The sequence below is a fragment of the Aedes aegypti genome, chromosome 2 (assembly GCF_002204515.2).
Source record: "Aedes aegypti strain LVP_AGWG chromosome 2, AaegL5.0 Primary Assembly, whole genome shotgun sequence".
Lineage (NCBI taxonomy): Eukaryota > Metazoa > Arthropoda > Insecta > Diptera > Culicidae > Aedes > Aedes aegypti.
The window spans coordinates 369,616,406-369,640,111 of NC_035108.1; the positions used below are offsets into that span (position 1 = coordinate 369,616,406).

Genomic DNA, 23,706 nt, shown 5'->3' on the forward strand with positions numbered 1-23,706 from the left:
GTCTGAGTCCGAGGTGGATGTAAAACAATTCCGTCGCATTCTTGAGCAGAACCGTGTGGAAGACTTTACGGATAAGGTGCGTTCCGAGTGCAGTGAAGTTGTGTTTTGTGAAAATCTAAGTAAATTTTGTAGTTTTTGTGGTCTAAATATGTAGAAACTTGTGCTAAATACTAACTTGTTCAGTTGCAGATCTTTTCTGTTTGTTGGAACTTCAAATTAGAGGGTTTTCGAGAAATGTCGCTAAAAGTTCAATGAACCTTCATATCGAACAACGGTTCACATTTTTCATTAACTGTACTATTGGTTTACGGTTGACAATAATCTTTACCATTGAAATTTCAGTAAAATGTATTTTAGAGACTCACTCAGATTGGGAAAATTCAAATGCAATCAAATAGGGGAATTGGGGCAAACTTAGCCAACATATCTTAATCGTTGAAAAGAACAGAAGTAATAAACCAGAAGAAGATTGTCGCTGCCGAAACATCTTTTGCTGGTGAAGATAGGCGTGGCTATAAATGTCAACCTCGAAAATATATGCAGTTTGATACTTATGTACCCAAAATGTTTCTGAGCGAGAACAAAGGGAACACCAGCGACATTCTTTTTCTATGGTTTATTATTTATATTTTAAAAAGTAATTAGAAATATCAATGGCTCATTTGACTTTCTATTTAGAATTATATTATTAACAAATGTCTTGATTTTGTTTGTTATATTGTTAGAGTGAAACTTCCACAAGCCGATATCGACTCATAGAATCATACAAAAACAAAATTTCATGGTTACTTTGATGGTCCCTTCCGACATCGACTCATGGAGGTTTGATTGTATTTAAGGTCCGATTTTTTATGTTTTTTTTTTCTAAAATGATGCAAAGATGTAAAACCTGGCTACAGGAATGAAATAATCGATACTAATTTCTAAAATTCTTTAAAAATTATATCTCAATAATGACCACAAAATTAAAGGTCTCCTTATATCAAGTAAGGTAAAATGCATTGAGATAGCATTCATATCTCACAAATATAGCGACTTAGTGTACCCCAAGTTCCCCTGATTTTCTGCATTGAAAAATATTGTTTATCGTATCAACACAACTCCGTTGTAGCAACCGATTCTATAGTAAACATTCCTTCACTCCGTTTTAGGGGCTCCATTAGGTGTTTGGCAATGCGACCATCGTCAAGTTCGAACCGGTGGAAACAAAACAAATTCTTTATCACAGTACAGTCAAAGCTCCGTGGGTTGATTCTGAAGGGATCAGCAATCAATATCGAGTCATGGAACATAAATGCTTTCGAAAGCTGATTAAGGACGTTATAGCTACAATGCAAACACTGCAGAACACGTTTTTGTCTCAAGCATCAAAATATCTCTAGTTACTTAATTAAGAGTTGCTGAATCCAACGCCGTTTTCAAAACAATCATAGCACGTCTAGTTTTCGAGATATTGCCAAATAAAAGTTTATATGCAAAATTTCAGGCAACTTGCATGTAAGTTTACCAGCTTGTATGGCAATTTGTTTGCTTAAAGTTCATAATAATTTCGATGCTCAAAAGTTATTTTTTGGTGATTTAGAAAAGTATTGTGTTTTGCCATATAAGAGAATCGAAGAGTTTTGTATGGAGACTGCAAACATGTTAAAAAATCGATTTAATCTAAATTTTATCATGCAATTTCAACCAAAGTACATCTAAAATGAAAGTTTAAATCCTATGTTGTGTGCTTGCTGGATTAGATCACAAAGAAGTTTGATAAATCATAGTTTAAATTTCATGTAAACATCAATGAAACCAGTGTTTTATAAAACTTTGACGATCTGTAGCTAAAAATTGTGAGGTGCAGGGGTATTTCTGAAAACGGCATCAGATTCAGCGACCCCAAATCTACTGGAGATACATAATTTAATTCTTGAGACACGCGAAAATGTCCTTTTTGTTACGCTGTGAAGAAGAGATTTCTGAGGTCCTACATTTTGTAATTTTCTATTGTATATAAATTTAACTAGAGCTATAAGTATAAGTATAAGCTATTGTATATAAATTTTACTAGAGCAGTAGAAAACAAAAGTCTAATTAACAAACATTCAAAAAGCAGCCAATAAAATAATTAGACATAACCAATAGTTTGAACATCTATGAATAAAATCAAAATAATGCTTAAAATATAAATAGATAAAAATAAACAATATAAATTGTTAAACTTACTTTAAAAAAAATATTTCAGCGCAAAAAAAATAAAATATACCAAGACAAAAGCCATAATTCAAACTGAATATCAAAAAAAATATGAAAAATTGAAACTAAACACTTGAAAATTTAAAAAAAATCAACAAACTTTCAATGCTTTTTGTGCTTGTTTAATTTTTTTTGGAAATTTTTAAAATTGTAGTGTTTATGTTCCTTCCTTAGCCGAGTGGTTTGAATCCGCGGCTACAAAGAAAAGCTATGCTGAAGGTGTCTGGGTTCGATTCCCGGTCGATCCAGTCCATCTTTTCGTCAAGGAAATTTCCTTGACTTCCTTGGGCATGGAGTATCATCGTACCTGCCACACGATATACGAATGCGAAAGGGCAACTTTGGCAATGAAATCTCTCAGTTAATAAATGTGGAAGTGCTCATAAGAACACTAAGCTGAGAAGAAGGCTCTGTCCCAGTGAAGACGTCATGCCAAGAAGAAGAAGAAGAAGTGTTTATTTTCAGTATGTTTCTTGAAAAATATTGATTTTTTATTGCAGAAAAATCTCTTGGTTGTTGCAGTTTACGGTTATTTTGATGCTCCAAATATGAAAATAAATAAAGTACATAAATCTATTAAAGTTTCCTGGATGAATTCTTCAAACAAATCTTGATGGATGGAATTTATGGCAAATGTCAAATTCAAAGTAGGCATATACCAACACACGCAAAAAAAATGTGCGGTAAAAACTAACATTGTAGGGGGTTAACTTAAGCGCTCGCACCGGCAATTTTCAGCAGATCAGAATTGCGTTTGATGGGATGTGGGATGTACCATAAACATAGTAAATTGGTCTGAAATTCCATGGTAGTTTCAACAATGGGCTTAGTCAGCTAAAATAGTTATTTTTACCACAGAATTTTTTCCCGTGCAATGTTTACTGCCTAAAACCTGATTCGCTGCTGACAAGTAATTTCTTGGCCCATCTTGATGTATGGGGAATTCCTGCAAGGAATCGATCAAGAAAGCGCTTTTTTCTTACAGTTAAGTATGCTGTTTCGCTCAAGAAAAGTAAAGAATTTCCTTGACTGAATGGGTCAAGAAATTTCCTACAGAGAGCCCCCTTTGAAGTGACATTTCTTCTCAACTGCGTACTGCGATCAGAAAAATGTAATTTTCTTGAACATTTCTTGGAAGAAATTTTCCACGCATCGAGATAAGCGATTCCTTTTCTTGTCAGTAACAAACCAGCCTTATAGCAGTACGCAGTTAAAAAGAGATGTCAGTTCAAACGGGAGTCGCTGTAGAAAATTTCCGCAAGGAATCGGCGAGAAATTTCTTTAGCGATTCCTGTTCAGCTGCAAATCAGGCTTAAAGGCTAGTCTGCTACTGCCAAGAATACACTCAAAAAAATCCAAACGTCATTGCTACGTGAAAAATCACGTAGATCATTCCAAATTCATTTTACCTCCACTTCACCTGACTAAGATAAAGATCACTAAACCATTCATAACCACCAAATAGTGACTCTGTAATGTTTACTGAGGTTACCTATCGCGCTTACGTGGAATTCACGTAGGTGCCTGAGTTCATTTTGACATCTGCATAGTGTACGTACATTCGGTGTTGAGCTCAAATCCTAAGATGGCGCCCGCTTGATTTTTTGAAGAACTTCAGAAGCTGCTGCTGCTTTAAACACTGTGTAAGATTGATTTCAAGGTAAATATGCTTAGAACACCGAATAATCTCTGCATTACTTCATATATTATACGTGATTTATAACCTCTATCAATTATAGCACGCGAAGGCTACAACAAGACAGACCAAACTCACAAAATTGGGGAAACAGGATTCAAAATGCTCAGATTGACAATAAAAATATCAAAATCTTTTAAGTTTGTTTACATTTTCCAATTAGGGAGTAGTTTTCTTCCAAAGCCTATTAGAAATAAGATTGGTCTTTATTACAGTTAAATTTAATGCAAAACCATCTAGGTCCTATTGAAACGCTTCGTAAAGGCTACCGGAAAATCCTCGTAGCTCTTACGTTTAGCGACGGTGGAATGGACGAAGTTCAAAAGTTCATGCGTTCATTCTGGGCTACCTATGATTAACGTAAGAGCTACGTGGAAAGTGCGATGGAAAAAAATCACGTATGTTTTCACGTAACAATGACGTTTGGATTATTTTGAGTGTAGGAATCGCCTATTTCGATGCGTGGGAAATTTTTTCCAAGAAATGGTCCAGAAAATCATATTTTTCTGATCGCAGTACGCAGTTGAGAAGAAATGTCATTTCAAATAGGGCTCTCTGTAGAAAATTTCAATCAATCAAGAAATTTCTTTACCATTCTTGAGCGAAACAGCATACTTAGCTTAAAGCTAAGTATGCTGTTCTGCTCAAGAAAACTAAAAATTTCTGTGGAACAAATGGTCAAGAAATTTTCTTCAGAAAGCTACATTTGAAATGACATTTCTTTTCAACTGCGTTCTGCGATCAAAGAAAAATGCTTTTCTTGACCATTTCTTGTGAGAAATTTCCCACGCATAGAGGTAGGCATTTACTTTTCTGTTGAAGTGCATACTTCCCATAATTCCTATTTTTTTTTTTCATAAACACCATACGAAAATCCAGCACCAGTAAACCTTTCAATTTCTTAGTCCTTAGACGATGAGTCGTTCACCGCAGCACCGTCGGGTGCCGCATCACCTTAACCCGGTACGAACCCGGTTAATGGAAGACATACGATCGGTCGATCGGAATGCTCCCCGTTCAGCTGGGCCTTCCGGCATCATGTCCCTCATCAACCGGAAGGCCAATCCAGAGTACAACCGTCGGCGAATATGGCAAGAATTGAACATGCCTACCGATTGCGATTTTCTCGGACCGAATGTGTTCAATCTGCCGGACCGACTTCTGAAACACAGCTCAAAGTTACGTCCTTCACCGTTATCCAAACCAAGGCCGGACAAGAGTTCCCAGAAAAAGAGTAATTGATTAAAGTAAGAATAGTTCAAACCTATGCATTCACATCCGTCAATTTACAGAGATAAGATCCTACACGGCATTGAGAAAGGACCGAGAGGAATTTCGAAAAAAGTTAATCAAACTAATCGTACGCAAGGATCATGAAAAAGACGACGAAGCCAATACCTTTCCCAATGTCGAAGAGCGCGAACTACTGAGATATTATCACTATATTAGACACGGCATCGATACGGTACACGTTGCACCAATAGATAAACGTGTTCTGCAACGGTACGTCTTCTTGAAATTCGTGCATGTCAAACCATTTACCAACTAAGACCTACTTATAGCATCTTGAAGCTTATACCGAAGCATCTGGTCAAGTACAAGGATGCCCTGCGTACCATATTCGATGAGATCAAAGATGACTACTCGTTTGCCGTCAAGAAAGCTGTGGTGGATTTCGTCCTTGGAGATGCCATGACCAAGTACATGAAGAAGGACGACATTACGGCGGCGCGATTGGAAATAAAAGATCTGAAACTGAAGTGGAAGCACCGATATGACGAGAATCGTACCAAGATCAAGCGGAATCTGTTTTCGATCAATGCTTGCTCGGAGCAGGTATTGGAACTGTGGGACACCACCTTCAAAAGCCTGCTTCTGGTAGACATCAAACAGCTGGTTGAGAAGGGTCAAGCTTACGATTTGACGGAGTTCACGGTAATTTAAACAAAAAGGTCAAATGTATATTGATTCTGAATTTTGAATTCATATCAACAGTCCACGGTGAACCAACAAATCGAGGAAGCCAAGATAACGTTGAACGAGAAGTGGTATGGTGCGATCAAAAATATCTTCAACAAGGGCGTCAAGAAGAAGCTGATTCCGGATGAGGCAACGAAGCCCAAAATGCTGAAGAAGTTTTTCAATTCTCTGGCTACGCTTATGACTCGACAACTGCAGAACTTGTGTGTCAACAGCGTAAAGGCTTATACCAACTACATCTGCGATGTCGGGGTATGAAAAGCCACTGCGCGTCGGTACACAAAATCTAAGTCAAATTGCCTTTTTTCAGAAAACGAATCAAGGATTCCGTTTAACCATTCTGCTAGAAAATCAAGATACTCTTTCGTTTATACCGAGTTTCTCGAGGTTCCAAGTAGAGATTGTCAAGGTTATCGATAATATCATTAAAGCCGTCAAGAGTTTCAAGCGCATCGAGAGACAATTGAAACCTAACTTTCCTTGTCCGGATCCCATGTTGAAGGTATTTAAGCTTTTCATAATATTCGTGTTTCTATCAGTCTAATTAAGTTTTCTCGAGGTTTCATACATGTATCATCTTAGACTAAACATACAATCTTTCTTTAATTCATAACTTGTTACTATTAATTCACCAACTAAATTAACTTTTGTTGGAGTATTTAGAATTAAGCTGTGGTTTATCTAGACCATTATCTGTGCTGGCATATTTGCTTTAACCCATATTTCCCTAAACGCGAGTTAGCGTGTAAGTTTTTGCTCTTGTTATTTTGCTCTATTCAAATAAATCAGTTACTGAATAAACGATCAACCGATACGGACGCTTTTCTTTTCTCTGCGCGTATTATCTCCCCATTAGGTTATGGGCCGTTCGCGAATGTTCTATCGGTACGAAAAAAGTAGTTTCTCGGTCGTTTTTCGCGAAATCGTATAAAAATGCACGCCGGAAGCTCGAGCGCTAGCGGTAACAATGCTGCTGCAGCTGGAAGTGGGGCAGTCCACAGCATTTCGAGCCTTCCGGGAATCGCGCGGCTCACAGGACGCGATAATTGGCCGACATGGAAGTTTGCTGTACAAACTTACCTGGAGCTGGAGGACTTGTGGAGTGCGGTGAAACCGGAGAGGAATGCGGATGGAACCTACAAGGCTGTCGATGCAGCTGCGGATCGCCGAGCAAGGGCGAAAATCATTTTGCTTCTGGAGCCGGAAAATTATGTGCATGTGAAGGAGGCGCAAACGGCAAAAGCCGTTTGGGACAAGTTAGAAAGTGCGTTCGAGGACACGGGATTGACGCGGCGAGTAGGATTGTTGCACAAGTTGCTAAAGACGGAGCTCAACTCCTGCACCTCGATGGACGAATATGTCAACCGGATTATGTCGACGGCACATCAGCTGAACGGAATCAACTTCCCGATATCCGACGAGTGGGTCGGAACGTTGCTGCTGGCGGGTCTTCCCGACGAGTATCGGCCAATGATTATGGCACTCGAAAACTCGGGAATAGCGATCACTGGCGATGTGATCAAAACAAAACTTTTGCAGGAAGTGAAGTTTTCAGCTGACGATGCAGCTTTGGCTGGGTATCGGAAACCCGGAGCAGCCGGTCGAGGTAAATATAAGCCAAAAAGCGAACCAAAAAGTGATCCCCCCAAAGGGCCGAAATGTCGCAAATGTCATAAATTCGGCCATATCGCACGAGAGTGTCGAAGCACCAGAAAGGACGATGCATTTTGTGCGGTGTTGTCGACGTTTTCGTCGACGAAGAAAAACGACTGGTTCATCGACTCCGGTGCAAGCGTGCACATGACCAGTCGTCGTGAGATTCTGGATAATGTAAAGCCTTCGAATGGAACCGTCGTTGCTGCTAACGGGAATTGTATGAACGTCGTTGGAATAGGGTCGACCACTCTGAAGCCAGTCTGCCAGGAACATAGCATTCCAGTTCAGGAAGTACAATTGATTCCGGATCTTTCTGTGAACCTGCTCTCCGTAAACCAGATTGTCAGGAAGGGATACACAGTCGTGTTTTCAAACACCGGATGCAAGGTGATTAACGGAAACGGTGACACTGTGGCAACAGGTAAGCACGAAAACGATTTGTTCAAGCTCGAACAGCGGCAAGATCCAGACAGCACTCTGGCTTGTACGACGGCAGTCAATCTAGAGACCTGGCACAAGAGGCTGGGGCATCTGAACACAAAGAGCGTGCGTAAGCTAGCCAGCGGATTAGTGGACGGTATTTCGATCGTCGATACGCACGCCGGTGACTGTAAAGTGTGCCCAATGGGAAAACATTGCCGGCTTCCATTCAGCAAGAAAGGCTCGCGAGCTGCAGAGGTGCTCGATGTGGTGCATACCGACATCTGCGGGCCGATGGAAGTCAAATCAATCGGAGGAAGCAGATATTACATCGTTTTCGTCGACGATCGATCAAGAAAAATGTGGGTGTATTTCTTAAGGACGAAATCGGAGCCTGAGGTATTGAGAACCTTCAAGGAGTTCCACGCATTAGTTGAGCGGCAGTCCGAGCGGAAGATTAAAGTGCTTCGCAGCGACAATGGGATGGAGTATCTCAACAAAGGCTTCCAAAATTATTTGAAGCTGCACGGCATCCAACACCAGACGACAAATCCTTACACTCCGCAGCAGAACGGAATGGCGGAGCGTGCCAATCGTTCAATAGTTGAGCGAGCTCGATGTCTTTTGTTCGAAGCTGGGATGGTGAAGACGTTCTGGGCCGAAGCTGTGAATACTTCCGTTTACCTGCTGAATCGATCGCCCACGCAGGGACACGATTGTACACCGGAACAGGTGTGGTCCGGACGAAAACCGGATATTTCTCATCTCCGGATTTTCGGTACCAAAGTGATGGTACAGATCCCGAAGCAACGGCGACAAAAATTGGATCCAAAGTCTCGAGAGTGCATTTTAGTCGGATATGATGTCAACACGAAAGGGTATCGGCTCTACGACCCGGAAGCGCGGAAAGTTTTAACCAGTCGCGAGGTTTGCTTCATTGATGAAGGAATTTCAAATCCACCGGACTGTGTAAAACGTCGGAATGTCATCGAGTTGGACTACGAATTTGTCACCATGAAGTCAGCCGTAAGAGGTTCGGGCGACCATCCGTCCGACGACGAAGAAGACGAGTTCTACACTGACGATGAGAACGCTAGCATCGACAACGAGGAAGAGTTCAACGGTTTTGACAACACAGTGGCCGACGTGACTTCCGTGCTCCCACCGCGCAAAACTTCACATCCACCTATGTCACAGGTGTCGAGGCCTAGCGGTCGGGAGCACAAATTACCAGGCAAGTACCGTGATTTTAAGGTTTCGTTCAAAGGTCTGCCGCATTTCAAATCCTTACAGGGAACCGAGCCGGTTCAAAGCAACCAACCGGAGCAGGACGACGTGCCAGTACCATCCGATGACCAGGCACAGTTCAGCGGGGTCGCAACCGCGATCGACATGGCAGTAGCTAGGAGTCCACTAGTTGACGGTGATCCAGCCACGCACCAGGAGGCCCTGTCCCGAGAGGATGCGAGTCTCTGGAAGCAAGCGATGTGTGCCGAGTACGAGGCACTGATGACCAACAACACCTGGACCCTCACCGAGCTGCCACCCGGTCGGAAACCGATTAAATGCAAGTGGGTCTTTAAGACCAAGCACGATGCGAATGGAAACGTGGATAGGCACAAGGCACGCCTAGTTGTGAAAGGGTTTTCGCAGCGAAAGGGGGTGGATTATGACGAGACCTACTCCCCCGTGGTTCGTCATAGTTCACTTCGATACCTTTTTGCCTTGTCTGCCAAGCTCGGACTTTCCATCGACCAAATGGACGCAACGACAGCGTTTCTCCAAGGAGAATTGTCGGAGGTCATCTATATGGAACAGCCACCCTGTTTCGAAAGGTCGAATAATCGCAATTTGGTTTGCCGACTGAATAAGGCGTTATACGGGCTCAAACAGTCCAGCCGGGTCTGGAACGCCAAGCTCGATGCAGCTTTACGCAGCTTTGGATTGGTTCGATCCAAGTACGACCCGTGCCTTTATTACTTGATTGATGGAAATCGCATCTTGTTTGTCGCTATTTACGTCGATGACGTGATTATCTTCTCCAACGACGAGGCACTCACTAAGGACATCAAGGCAAAGTTGAGCGATGCTTTCTGCATGAAGGACCTAGGAAAGGCTAGCAACTGTCTTGGAATTAGGATCACTCGTGAGAAGAATGCTGTAGCACTAGATCAAGAGGCGTATATCGAGTCGGTGCTGGCTCGATTCAACATGGAGAATTCGAAACCAGCTTCAACTCCGATGAATCCAGGTGTGAAACTGACCAAGGACATGGCGCCGCAGACCGCGGACGAAGCTGAGAAGATGAAAAGGGTACCCTATCAGGAAGCGGTGGGCAGTCTTATGTACCTTGCCCAGTGCACTAGGCCCGACGTTCTCTTCGCAGTCAATCAACTAAGCCGCTTCAACACGAACCCTGGACCAAAACATTGGGACGCTGTAAGACACTTGCTTCGATATTTGCGAGGCACGTCGAAGCTCAAGCTACGCTACACCAAGCATGGAGAATCCGAGTTGCAAGGTTATTCCGATGCTAGTTGGGCTTCAGACTTGGACGACAGGAAGTCAACTAGCGGCTACATATTCATGCTACAGGACGGTGCAGTGTCTTGGTGCTGCAAACGCCAACCAACGGTCGCTCTTTCCACCTGCGAGGCTGAATACATGGCCCTATCTGCTACAGTCCAGGAGGCCATGTGGTGGCGAGGTTTGATATCACAGTTCGGATTGAAGCAACCCGTCGAACTTCGTTGCGATAATCAGAGTGCAATATGCATTGCCAAAAATGGAGGGTACACACCACGTACCAAACACATTGACATCCGACATCATTTCATCCGGGATGCTCTGGACCAGAAGGCTGTCGTTCTGAACTATGTAAGCACTGATCAACAAGTCGCGGATGGTCTGACAAAACCGCTTGACCGCATCAAGCTTGAACGAAATCGAGCATCGATGGGAATAAACGCATCACCTTAAGGGGGTGTGTTGGAGTATTTAGAATTAAGCTGTGGTTTATCTAGACCATTATCTGTGCTGGCATATTTGCTTTAACCCATATTTCCCTAAACGCGAGTTAGCGTGTAAGTTTTTGCTCTTGTTATTTTGCTCTATTCAAATAAATCAGTTACTGAATAAACGATCAACCGATACGGACGCTTTTCTTTTCTCTGCGCGTATTATCTCCCCATTAACTTTAGCCGGAGATATCCAGCGACGTCATAAATGAATGCAAGTTGCGAATTTACGATGTCCTTGAGGAACAGCGTATCGGCCCTGAGCTGCGGATGCAAGATTTTGACAAATACATGACCTTGATGAATGGTACCGACATTGATGAAATCGAACGGTTCATGGAGAAACGTCCGAGCTTCGAAGAGTACTGCAAGTATATACAGCGCTACAAACAAATGGAAGATAACGTGGCGAAGGAGATCTACGGCGTTATGTCGATGGGTTTCTACGAGTTTCATCGTGAGGGACTAATCGACACGCTGGAAGGTCTGGCCAAGTTCATGCAGCAGGAGCTGATCTCCAAAATGACGGCAGATCAACAAAGTGCTGCTTCGCAGTTGGCTCATGACTACGAGGTGATCGCTACCAAAGTACTGACGATTCCAAAAGATACGGCCGAATTGATGTCACTGAAAGCTTATGCTATAAAAATGGAAGAGACAACAATCCCTGAAATGGAAAACAGACTGAAAGTTAATTTGAGCCATCTACTGTATTTGACCGATTACACGATTTTTACTCCGTTGGAGATAAAACAAAACAATAATACCTTCCAATGGTACATGAAAATGGCAACGATCTTCCAAGATCACAAGAATATCATCGCTGAAAAAGTAGTAGAGTATCAAGACTCTCTCAAACGAAGAATTGAAAACTTCCGTCGTGACTTGGAGATCTATTGGGGTCAGGTGAAAGAGTACGACTCGTGGGGAGAGATAAAAAATCTACACAAGTATAGAAAGAAAGCCACTGCTCTAGACAATAAACTAGAATCAGCAATGGAGAAAATCGATCAAATCAACGAAGAAGAAACTGCGTACGGCTGGGAACTGTCTCAGTATCCACTTCGCAAGCAGTGTCATGACAAACTGACTCCGTACAAACAGCTGTACGACGCGGGACAGGAATTCATGGATAAGCATGACCTGTGGATGCACTCGCAGGTCGGTTTGCATGACCCTGAACAGGTGGAAGAGACTGTCGGTACGCTCTATCGAACGGTTTACAAGCTGGAGAAAAAGTTTTCCGATTCGTACCAAACTCAGCGCTTGGCACATGATGTGAGTTGGATATATTGAGACCTACCTCATCATATCTTATCCATTTTTCGATTTGTTACATTTTAGATTAAGATACGTATTGATCAATTCAAGACCCACCTACCGATAGTGCAAACTCTAGGTAACCCCGGTATGAAGGAACGGCACTGGGAACAAGTTTCCGAGATTATCGGTTTCCCTATTAAGATCGCTCCTGATCTCACGCTGGAAAAGGTTATTGATTACGGTTTGGATGATTACATCCAGAGATTTGAAGTCATTTCTGAAAGCGCAACAAAGGAGAATAATTTGGAGAAGGCGATGATCAAAATGGTCAACGAGTGGAGCGATATGGCATTCGTAGTATTGCCATATAGGGATACAGGAACGTACATCCTCTCAGCGATTGATGACATTCAGGTTTTGCTAGATGACCACATCATCAAAACGCAAACGATGAAAAGCTCGTTGTATATAAAACCCTTCGAAGCTGATATTTTGTAAGTATTTCAACAAACATGTTTGCTGTATTTCAAAATCAAATAACTTTTATCTTCCGAAAAGGGCATGGGAGAAGAAGCTAATGTTATTACAGGATATCCTGGACGATTGGCTTAAGGTACAGGCGACGTGGATGTATCTGGAGCCAATTTTCTCCAGTCCCGACATCCAATCGCAAATGCCTGAAGAAGGTCGTCGGTTCAGCGCGGTGGACAAGATCTGGAAGGATCTGATGAAAAACGTGCACGCTGACACGAAAGTCCTAGCGGTCCTAGAAATAGACAAAATGTCGGAGAAATTGAAGAAGTCGTACAGCCTTCTGGAGATCATTCAGAAGGGTCTCAATGAGTATCTGGAGAAGAAACGTCTCTACTTCCCACGGTTCTTCTTCCTCTCCAACGACGAACTGCTGGAGATTCTATCGGAAACGAAGAATCCTACCCGTGTGCAACCACATTTGAAGAAGTGCTTCGAGGGAATCGCCACGCTGCACTTCACTGAATCGCTTGATATTACCATGATGCGATCGAGTGAAGGCGAAGAGGTTCAGCTGGCCGACGAGGTCTCGACCAGCAAAGCCAAGGGTCAAGTGGAGAAATGGCTCCTGGATCTGGAAAAATCGATGAAGAAGAGCGTTCACATCAAAGTAGATGAGTCCTATGAGTCCTACACGAAGACTCTTCGGCACGAGTGGGTCTTAATGTGGCCTGGACAATGCGTACAAAGTATATCGTGTGCCTTCTGGACACTTGAGGTCACTCTGTGTTTTGATAGTGCCGAACCTCTAGAGGCCCTTGAAGAGTACACGGAGACATGTAAAACACAGATTTCGCATATTGTTGACCTGGTCAGAGGAAAGCTAGCTCTGCAGAACAGAATAACGCTAGGAGCACTAATTGTACTAGATGTTCATGCACGCGATGTGTTAACGGAACTAATTGAAACTCATACTACCAAATCTGATGATTTCACCTGGCTAGCTCAACTTAGATACTACATGGAAGACAAGAACCTCTCTACTAGGATGATCAATTCGACGCTCAAATACGGCTACGAATATTTGGGTAACACTTCCCGATTGGTGATTACTCCCTTAACTGATCGGTGCTTCCGAACATTGTTCGGCGCTCTGCATCTTCATTTGGGTGGAGCTCCCGAAGGTCCCGCAGGAACGGGCAAAACCGAAACCACAAAAGATTTGGCAAAAGCAGTCGCCAAGCAGTGCGTCGTATTCAACTGTTCCGATGGGTTGGACTATATCGCTTTGGGCAAGTTCTTCAAAGGACTGGCATCATGCGGTGCGTGGTCTTGCTTCGACGAGTTCAACCGTATCGATCTGGAAGTGCTGTCTGTCGTAGCTCAACAAATTTTGACAATTCAACGAGGCATCAACTCTGGATCTCCAACGCTAATATTTGAAGGCACCACTCTGAATCTGGATCCAACCTGTGCTGTATTCATTACTATGAACCCTGGATATGCAGGACGATCCGAGCTGCCAGATAATCTTAAGGCACTATTCCGTTCGGTAGCCATGATGGTACCAGACTACGCCCTAATCTCTGAGATTGAACTTTATTCGTACGGTTTCCTGAATGCAAAACCACTGGCCATCAAGATCGTTGCAACATACCGTCTGTGTTCTGAACAGTTGAGTTCCCAACCGCACTATGACTATGGAATGCGGGCGGTCAAGTCGGTACTGAAGGCGGCTGGTGCGTTGAAACTGAGGTATCCCGAAGAATCGGAGGATATTTTGGTGCTGAGATCGATCAAGGATGTCAACTTGGCCAAATTTCTTAATCAGGACGTCCCACTGTTCCAGGGGATAATATCAGATTTGTTCCCTGGAGTTGTTCTGCCAGAACCGGACTATGTGGTGTTCAATGCAGCCCTAGAAAAGGCTTGCGAGCACAACAACATACAGTGTACTCCGTTCTTCCTCGAAAAAGTACAACAACTGTACGAGATGATTGTCGTGCGGCATGGTTTGATGTTGGTTGGACCTCCTTTCGGAGGAAAGACTACCGCTTACCGAATGCTAGCCGAAGCCTTGGGCTACATTGAGGAACAAGGAGAGATGGGTGAACACAAAGCTCAATACACTGTAATTAATCCGAAAGCGATCACAATGGGACAGCTGTACGGCCAATTTGATCCGGTTTCACATGAATGGAGTGATGGTATTTTGGCAGTCAGTTACCGACAGTTCGCCGTCAGTACGACTCCCGATAGAAAATGGTTGATATTTGATGGACCAGTAGATGCAATTTGGATCGAAAATATGAACACCGTGCTGGACGATAACAAGAAGCTGTGTTTGATGTCGGGAGAAATCATACAGCTGGCACCGACAACGAATCTTATATTTGAAGTAATGGATCTTGATGCTGCGTCACCGGCAACGGTATCACGATGTGGAATGATCTACCTGGAACCAAGCACACTGGGATGGGAACCTCTTCTGGAATCTTGGAAAAACACCCTACCGCCGGAACTTCACTCGGTTAACAAACAAGTAATAACGCAGATGTTCATGCGATTTTGTCCCATTCTCCTGTGGTTCGTTCGCAAGGGCGGGGTAAGAGAGATGATGCCAACTTCCGACTCGAACCTGGTGAAGTCAGTGATGAATCTTTTTGACTGTTTCATGGATGACTATCGTAACGAGACCTATATGAAATCGGTGACCAAAGTGGACGTACGAGCACAGCTTGAAGGTGTGTTCTTCTTTTCCTGCATTTGGGCTATCGGCGGACCGCTAGAGACCGAGGGTCGAGAAAAGTTCAGCGAACTATTCCGTGCCTTGACGGAAAAAGTGTTTCCACCGGAAATCAATGATAAGTTCCATATCCCTCCAAGTATTCAAGTTGAGAATCTTGCCAAACCGTTCATCTTCCAAATACCCAAGGGCGGTACCGTATTTGATTATCATTTTATTAAAGAAGGCAAGGGTAAATGGCGACCGTGGGCTGAAGAGATTGGACAAACTATCAATATACAACGTGATATGCCAGTAAATCAAATTATAGTCCCAACTGTTGAAACGATAAGAATTACCGCTCTTCTTGAGCTCTTGGTTCAGCACGGAAAGTACTTGCTGTTGGTAGGCCCAACTGGAACGGGCAAAAGCGTATACACGATCGACTTCTTACTGAAACGCAACGATACTAACGTATACAAACCACTGTTGATCAATTTCTCTGCGCAAACTTCTGCCAACCAAGTTCAGGATATTATCATGTCGAAGCTGGACAAGCGACGTAAGGGTGTCTACGGTCCTCCACTGGGGAAGAAATGCGTCGTGTTCATCGATGATGTTTCTATGCCCCTGAAGGAGACCTATGGAGCACAACCGCCGATTGAGATCGTTCGAATGTTCCTAGATCACTCGATATGGTATGACAGGAAAGAAGTAGTTCCCATGAAGTTGGTCGATCTGCAGCTGATGTGCGCTATGGGACCACCGAGCACTGGTAATACGGTTACGCCACGATTTTCAAGACATTTCAATGCGATCGCTCTGAACGAGTTCGACGATGCCACGCTGATTGGTATCTTTAGCAAGATCGTACTGTGGCATTTGGATACGCGAGGGTTCTCGAAGGAGTTTGACCCATGCATAGACGAGATCGTATTGTCCACGTTGCAGATCTACAGAGAGGCGCGCAGGAAACTTCTCCCTACACCAGCCAAGTGCCACTATCTGTTTAATCTTCGAGACTTCTCTAGGGTGATCCAGGTTGGTTTGATTTGGGAGAAAAGATATTTTTAATTATTTCATGGCAATTTTCTATTTTAGGGAGTTTTGCTATCGGTACCTGAGGGAACGGAAAGTCTAAATTCGATTCGAAGAATGTGGGCACATGAAATCATTCGCGTGTATGGTGATCGACTGGTCGATGATAGTGATCGAGAATGGCTGTTTAACGAGCTGTGTACAGTTATCGACAAGTATATGCACGAAGATCCAAAGGACCTATTTGATAGGTTTGTAGAGGGTGGCCAGTTGAAGGAGCAGAATTTGCGTGGGCTAATGTTCTGCGACTTTACGAATCCAAAAGCCGACACGAAGCTATACTTGGAGGTGCAGGATATGGAAGATCTTGGTTTTGTGGTGGAATCATACATCGTCGAGTACAACAATATGTCCAAAAAACCGATGACTCTTGTACTATTCCGTTTCGCTATCGAGCACTTATCAAGAATATGTCGGATCATCAAACAACCACGAAGTCATGCATTGCTAGTGGGAGTAGGGGGATCTGGAAGACAATCGTTGGCCAGAATTGCGTCGCACATCTGCTCATACGAGTTGTACCAGGTAAGATTGATTATTTCCAGGTAAATTATAGTTCATTAAGTTTTATATGACCAATTTGAGTAAAGGTGGAAATATCAAGGCAGTACGGAATGATAGAATGGCGGGAAGATATGAAAAATCTGCTGAAGAAGGTGGTGTCCTCTGATCAGCACATTTGCTTTCTCTTCACGGACACCCAAATCAAAGAGGAAACATTCTTAGAAGACATTAACAATTTACTCAACTCCGGGGAGATACCAAATCTCTTTACTAATGAAGAGAAATCAGAAATCATCGAAAAAATGAGGCAGATTGATCGACAGAAAGAAAAATCTCAGCAAACGGACGGCACTCCGGTTGCACTGTTTAATCTTTTTGTAACGGTATGTTTCACAAGGTCGTATATAACAATGAGTTCGAGAGAATACTCTTAATTTTCAGATCATCAGGGACCAACTGCATATAGTGCTATCGATGTCTCCCATTGGAGATTTCTTCCGAAATCGTGTGCGGAAGTTCCCGTCAATTGTAAACTGTTGTACTATCGATTGGTTCCAACCATGGCCCAAGGATGCTTTGGTGGCTGTGGCCACTAAATTCCTTTCTACGGTAGAGATGCCCGAAAAAGAACGCAGTGTGTGCATCGACATGTGCATGGAGTTCCATACGTCGACTCAGGAACTGTCCGATGAATTCATGATTCGATTGAACCGTCATAATTACGTGACCCCTACCTCTTATCTAGAACTAATCCATACCTTCAAGACGTTGTTGGACAAAAAGAGAACGTAATAATGCTTCTTAGGGTATCGATTTGCTCAGTTGCGTACATTTTTCTGTGATTGTCATTTCTAGGGACGTCCTAACCGGCAAGAATCGTTACTTGACAGGGCTTAAACAGCTGGAGATTGCAGCCCAACAGGTCGGGGTGATGCAAGAACAGTTGGAGGCTGTACAGCCGCAGTTGAAGATTGCTGCCGAGACAGTGGCCCAACAGATGGCCAAAGTCCAAGCAGACAGTGAGGCTGCGGCCGTACAGAAGGAACTAGTCAAGAAGGACGAGGCTGTCGCGCAGGAAAAAGCAGCCGCTGCCAATGCGATCAAAGAGATTTGTGACGCCAAATTGGCCGACGCGATGCCGATTTTGAACACAGCTCTTGCGGCTCTGAACACGTTAACCGCGGCGGATATTACCATCGTCAAAACGATGAAAAGTCCACCAATCGGAGTGAAGATCGTCATGGAGGCGGTCTGCATCCTAAAAGACTTGAAACCGGATCGTGTTCAGGCCCCGTCTGGAATGGGTATGGTGGAGGACTATTGGGGTCCAGCGAAGAAGCTTCTGGGTGATATGAAGTTTTTGGAAGGATTAGTAAACTTTGAAAGAGACGACATCCCTCCAAGAATCATTCAGAAGCTGGAGGAGAGAATTTTGAACAACGAGAATTTTGATCCTGATAAGGTCAAGACTGCTTCCACTGCTTGTGAAGGCCTGTGCAAGTGGGTGATTGCTATTGCGAAATATGATAAAGTCGCAAAGGAAATAGCCCCCAGGAAGCTCGAGCAAAAGGAAGCTGAGGCCAAGAGCAACGCGGCTGTAGCATTACTCAATGAGAAGTTGGAACAGTTGGCAATTGTGGAGGAGAGTTTGGCTGAACTCCAAAGAAAGCTGGATGAGCAGGTTCAACAGCATGCCAAGTTGCAAGCAAATGTCGAGCTATGCATGAAGAAGCTGGAACGTGCAACAGAGATCATAACCGGTTTGGGTGGTGAGAAGGATCGCTGGGAACAAGCCGCCGAAAACTTGGGTCGAGTGTACGATAACCTAACAGGAGACGTTCTAATTGCATCGGGAGTCGTAGCTTATCTTGGTCCGTTCACAATACAGTTCCGAGCGCAACAGATCAAACGGTGGATTAGTAGTTGCATGACAAGAGGAATTGTATGTTCGCAAGATTTTCAACTGGCGAACGTGTTGGGTAATCCAGTTGATATTAGAGCTTGGAATATATTTGGATTGCCCAGCGACGCATTTTCTATAGAGAGTGCAATTATCATTCAGTAAGTGGCGCAAAAAATCTCAGCTTGTTAATATGATGTAGCGAATTTATTTTGTATTGCAGCAATGGACGTCGTTGGCCTTTGATGATAGATCCACAAGGACAGGCCAACAAATGGGTTCGCAATATGGAGAAAGCCAATCGTATCTGTATCATTCGGTTCAATCAGCCAGATTATACGAGAGTTTTGGAAAATGCCATTCAGTTTGGCCTACCCGTATTGCTTGAGAATGTCGGAGAAGAGATTGAGCCTTTGCTGGAACCCATACTGCTCAAACAAGTTTTTCGACAAGGCGGAACCATGTGCATTAAGCTGGGCGATTCCATTATTGAATATAACGACTCCTTCAAGTGAGCTACAGGTTTAATCATTTCATGAAAACATAATTAGGACAAACATTTACTTTCAGATTTTACATAACAACAAAACTTCGCAACCCTCACTACCTGCCAGAAATTGCCGTAAAAGTTACACTGTTGAACTTCATGATCACCAAAACGGGTTTGCAAGATCAGGTGAACATTGCCAAACCATCAATCAAAAATAAAACCTTATTATGCTTCCATTTCAGCTGCTCTCGATAACGGTTGCCAGAGAACGTCCCGATCTAGAAACGGAAAAGAATGCCCTCATTGTACAAGGCGCAGAGAATAAGCGTCTGCTGCAGGAGATAGAAGACAAAATCTTGCAAGTGCTCAGCTCTGAAGGCAATATTCTCGAAGATGAATCGGCTGTGTCGGTCCTAAGTTCTTCGAAGACGCTAGCCAACGAAATCAACGAAAAACAGATGATTGCCGAAACGACTGAACGTCAGATCGATATCGCTCGGTTGCAGTATACCTCGATCGCCGCCCATTCGACGATCCTGTTCTTTACAATTGCAGACCTGGCGAACATCGATCCGATGTATCAGTACAGTCTGAATTGGTTTGTCAATTTGTTCACGGCAGCGATCGATAACACTGAAAAGGTTGACGAAGTCCCGGCCCGGTTGGAGGATCTTAGGACCTACTTCACCTACAGTCTGTATGAGAATATCTGCAGAAGCTTGTTTGAGAAGGACAAGATTTTGTTTTCGCTACTTCTCACCACGAATCTGCAGTTTGAACGGGGCGAGATCGATAGGACAGAGTTCATGTTCTTGCTAACGGGTGGCGTTGGCTTAGATAATCCCGAGACTAATCCAGCTGAATGGCTACCTAGCAAAAGCTGGGATGAAATTTGCAGATTAACAGCTTTCGAGACGTTCAAAGGTCTCAAAGAACATGTTGTTGGAAATCTGAGACGCTGGAAGGCTTTGTTCGATGACGATACCCCAGAATGTGCTGAGCTTCCTGAGCCGTGGAAGTCGAACTTGACCTCTTTCCAGAAATTGCTCATTTTGAGATGCTTCCGCTCGGATAAATTGGTTCCGGGAATTGAGCTATACGTTGAAGGTTTGTCGATTGAAAAGCTCTCTTCTCATTGAAGCTAAAGATTTTTTTTATTTAGGTATTCTGACTAGAAAATACGTTGAGCCACCGCCATTTGATTTATCTGCATCGTACGACGAATCAAACTGTTGCGTTCCACTGATATTCGTCCTAACACCGGGAGCTGACCCTACAGCGACCCTGCTTCGTTTTGCCGACACCCAAGGTATCGGGTCGAATCGCCTTTTCTCACTGTCACTTGGACAAGGACAAGGACCCATCGCAACCAAAATGATTGATGAGGGGACCAAGTTTGGCAACTGGGTACTACTTCAGAACTGCCATCTTGCGCAAAGCTGGATGCCAACATTGGAGAGAATTTGTGAAAGCTTCCAACCTGATACTACCCATCCGGATTTCCGCTTATGGTTGACATCGTATCCCACGGAGCATTTTCCTGTGGTTGTTTTACAGAACGGTATCAAAATCACCAACGAACCACCAAAAGGGCTTAGAATGAACATTGTTCGGTCTTACATGAGTGATCCCATCTCCAATGTGGAGTGGTTCGAGGCATGCAAGCAGTCTGCGAATTTTAAAAAGCTTCTTTTTAGCTTATGCTTCTTCCACGGTATTGTTCAGGAGAGACGCCACTTTGGTCCAATTGGATGGAATATACCATACGAGTTTAACGAAACTGACCTCAGTATCAGTTTGACGCAATTGCGCATGTTTTTGGATGAATACGAAGAAGTTCAATACGTAGCGCTGCGATACTTGACTGGTGAATGCAACTATGGTGGACGAGTGACGGACGATTGGGATCGGCGATGTTTGAATACGATTTTGGCCAAGTTTTACAGTGAAAAGGTCTTGGATGAGGAAGGATACGTGCTGGATGAACAGGGTCTGTACAAGATTCCAGAATTGAAAGAGCACGAAGAATTCATGACATATATCAAGGAATTGCCGGTGATTGCCAAGCCGGGCGTATTTGGTCTTCATGAAAATGCCGATATTGTTAAGGATCAAAAGGAAACTGATTCTCTGTTGACGAACGCATTGAAAACACAGGTTAGTTTGATATTCTCAACTGATGAGTTGTGAAATCTTTAATGTTGTCAATCGTTCAATCGTGCTATCAAGGATCGTACGGTAATGTATTTGAAATACTTAGTTGCCTTTTGAATCAATATTTGTCTTTGAAACAAGATAGATATTGATTCAAAATTTTCATACTTTGGTTTAACCTTTCCTCAATTTATTCATGCAATCAGGATCGCTACGAGATGAAGGTAAGTTGACGTGGTCAGGTTGAGTACTTGGACAAAATGGTTGAGCATGGCTATTTCCCGTTTTAAAATCTGCATGATCGTACAAACAATCTAATTCGAGTTTTTCTATTTTATGAATGCCTTATATATCAGCTTCTTATGGATCGCAAGGTTGGTTGATAAAATAACTATTATCTCGGAACTCCTGAACCTCTGGAATGAGGTTCGACTAAATTTGCCTGTCGAAATTTATTACTTTTTACGTTTCAGCGCCGTTTGATATCTTAATATTAGCTAGTTGTCCGGCCGCTTCTGAGTAAAAAGTGTTGATATCTCGTTTGATTGTTTATTTGAATTGTAATTACTAGCCACTAAAACTATTTCCTGTTTCAATTATAACGGTTTACTGTAGACAACAAGTACGGGAGCTTTCCGAGAAACACCTGCTGAAATAGTGGTCCGGGTGTCAACCGACATTCTGAGACGTCTGCCGAAGGAGTTCGATCGGGATGCAACTTTGGAGAAATATCCTACCAGTTATCATCAGGTACCGTAAATCATGTTCTTTCTGTGATTCTAGTATTACGAATTTCATATTTCCTTAGAGCATGAATACTGTCCTGGTGCAAGAAATGGTGCGGTTCAACCAACTGCTCACTTGTATTCGTAATAGTTTGACTACTGCTAGCAAAGCCATGCAAGGATTGGTGGCAATGTCTCCGGATATTGAAGAAGTGGTCGCTTCCGTACTGGTTGGGCGTATTCCGGCACTTTGGGCTAAGCGATCCTATCCAAGCTTAAAGCCATTGGGAAGCTATATAATGGATTTCGTGGCCAGGTTGCAATTTTTGCAGAGATGGTATGATGATGGGCCTCCTGTAGACTTTTGGATATCTGGATTCTTCTTCACACAAGCTTTCCTAACGGGAGCCCAGCAAAATTATGCTCGAAAGTATGTAATTCCGATTGACCTGTTGACGTTCGACAATACCGTACTTACGGAAGCCAAGTTCGAGGACCCTCCAGAAGACGGAGTTTATGTGTACGGCTTGTTTTTGGAAGGTGCTCGATGGGATAAGAAAAAAGGTTACTTACAAGAGTCGTTCCCGAGAGTTTTATACGATACAATGCCTCATGTGAGTATATAGTTATTTCGGTTCCTTTTCACATTTTTAAAATGGAAATGCGTTTTTTTTTCAGCTATGGTTGTTGCCACTGAAAAAGGATGATCTTGTTTTACGTCACACCTACAATTGTCCTGTATACAAGACAGCGGAGCGACGCGGCATTTTATCGACCACTGGACACAGTACCAACTTCGTAGTTTCTCTAAATTTGGATTGTGACCCATCGACTGAACCTGAACATTGGATACGGCGAGGAACGGCACTTTTATGCCAGCTGAGTCATTGATCGAAATTAACAACTAATAGTCAGTAGATTCGTGGTGTTTCTTTTCTATACATTTTTGATTACCTTTTGAGGAAGAATATGAGTCACAACTTTAAAACGATGGTGTACATTTATTTTATAATAAAATTTAACATTCATAATCGAAAATATAATCTGTGCAGCTCTCTAAAATAATTTATTCTGTTTCTTTAACTCGACCTGCTTCCACTTGGGCAGTTCTTCAAAGTCGTGATAAGTCATTTTGAACACGGTCACAAAGTCATCATGGGTAAGGTGAATCTCTTTCCGAGTCGGGTTGATGCTCGCTGGCAGGTTGGCAGTATCACCCCGAAGCATATCGAGGGGATATTTTTGGTAACGATCGAAATCATCCCCACTGGCACTGTCACTGTGAACGGATCCTCGCGGGACTGGCACCGGAACTCCTGGTGTCTCTAGCTGTGCTCGAATTTTATCAAATGGAACATAGTTCTGT

The 23,706-nt window shown here is 43.2% G+C and overlaps 2 protein-coding genes across 3 annotated transcripts in view; one reads left to right on the forward strand and one right to left on the reverse strand.

The window, feature by feature from the left end:
- Positions 1 to 23,405, forward strand: LOC5575149 (dynein heavy chain 7, axonemal). Its single transcript, XM_021846613.1, has 23 exons — positions 1 to 76; positions 4,843 to 5,171; positions 5,230 to 5,440; positions 5,500 to 5,872; positions 5,933 to 6,169; positions 6,228 to 6,419; positions 11,194 to 12,288; positions 12,355 to 12,767; positions 12,832 to 16,510; positions 16,571 to 17,092; positions 17,158 to 17,454; positions 17,513 to 17,859; positions 17,927 to 19,132; positions 19,195 to 19,482; positions 19,542 to 19,647; positions 19,704 to 20,568; positions 20,624 to 21,618; positions 21,691 to 21,699; positions 21,822 to 21,839; positions 21,972 to 21,989; positions 22,231 to 22,365; positions 22,424 to 22,954; positions 23,019 to 23,405. The coding sequence occupies exons 2-23, from the start codon at positions 4,853 to 4,855 to the stop codon at positions 23,229 to 23,231; spliced, it is 12,069 nt and encodes a 4,022-aa protein (XP_021702305.1). The 5' UTR covers positions 1 to 76; positions 4,843 to 4,852; the 3' UTR covers positions 23,232 to 23,405.
- LOC5575148 (villin-like protein quail) overlaps positions 23,322 to 23,706 on the reverse strand; it is a 65,892-nt gene continuing 65,507 nt past the window's right edge. For both annotated transcript variants that reach the window (XM_021846615.1, XM_001655475.2), the window contains exon 6: positions 23,322 to 23,702. In XM_021846615.1, the coding sequence (XP_021702307.1) occupies positions 23,397 to 23,702 (306 nt within the window). In that variant the 3' untranslated portion in view covers positions 23,322 to 23,396. The remainder of the gene's footprint in view (positions 23,703 to 23,706) is intronic.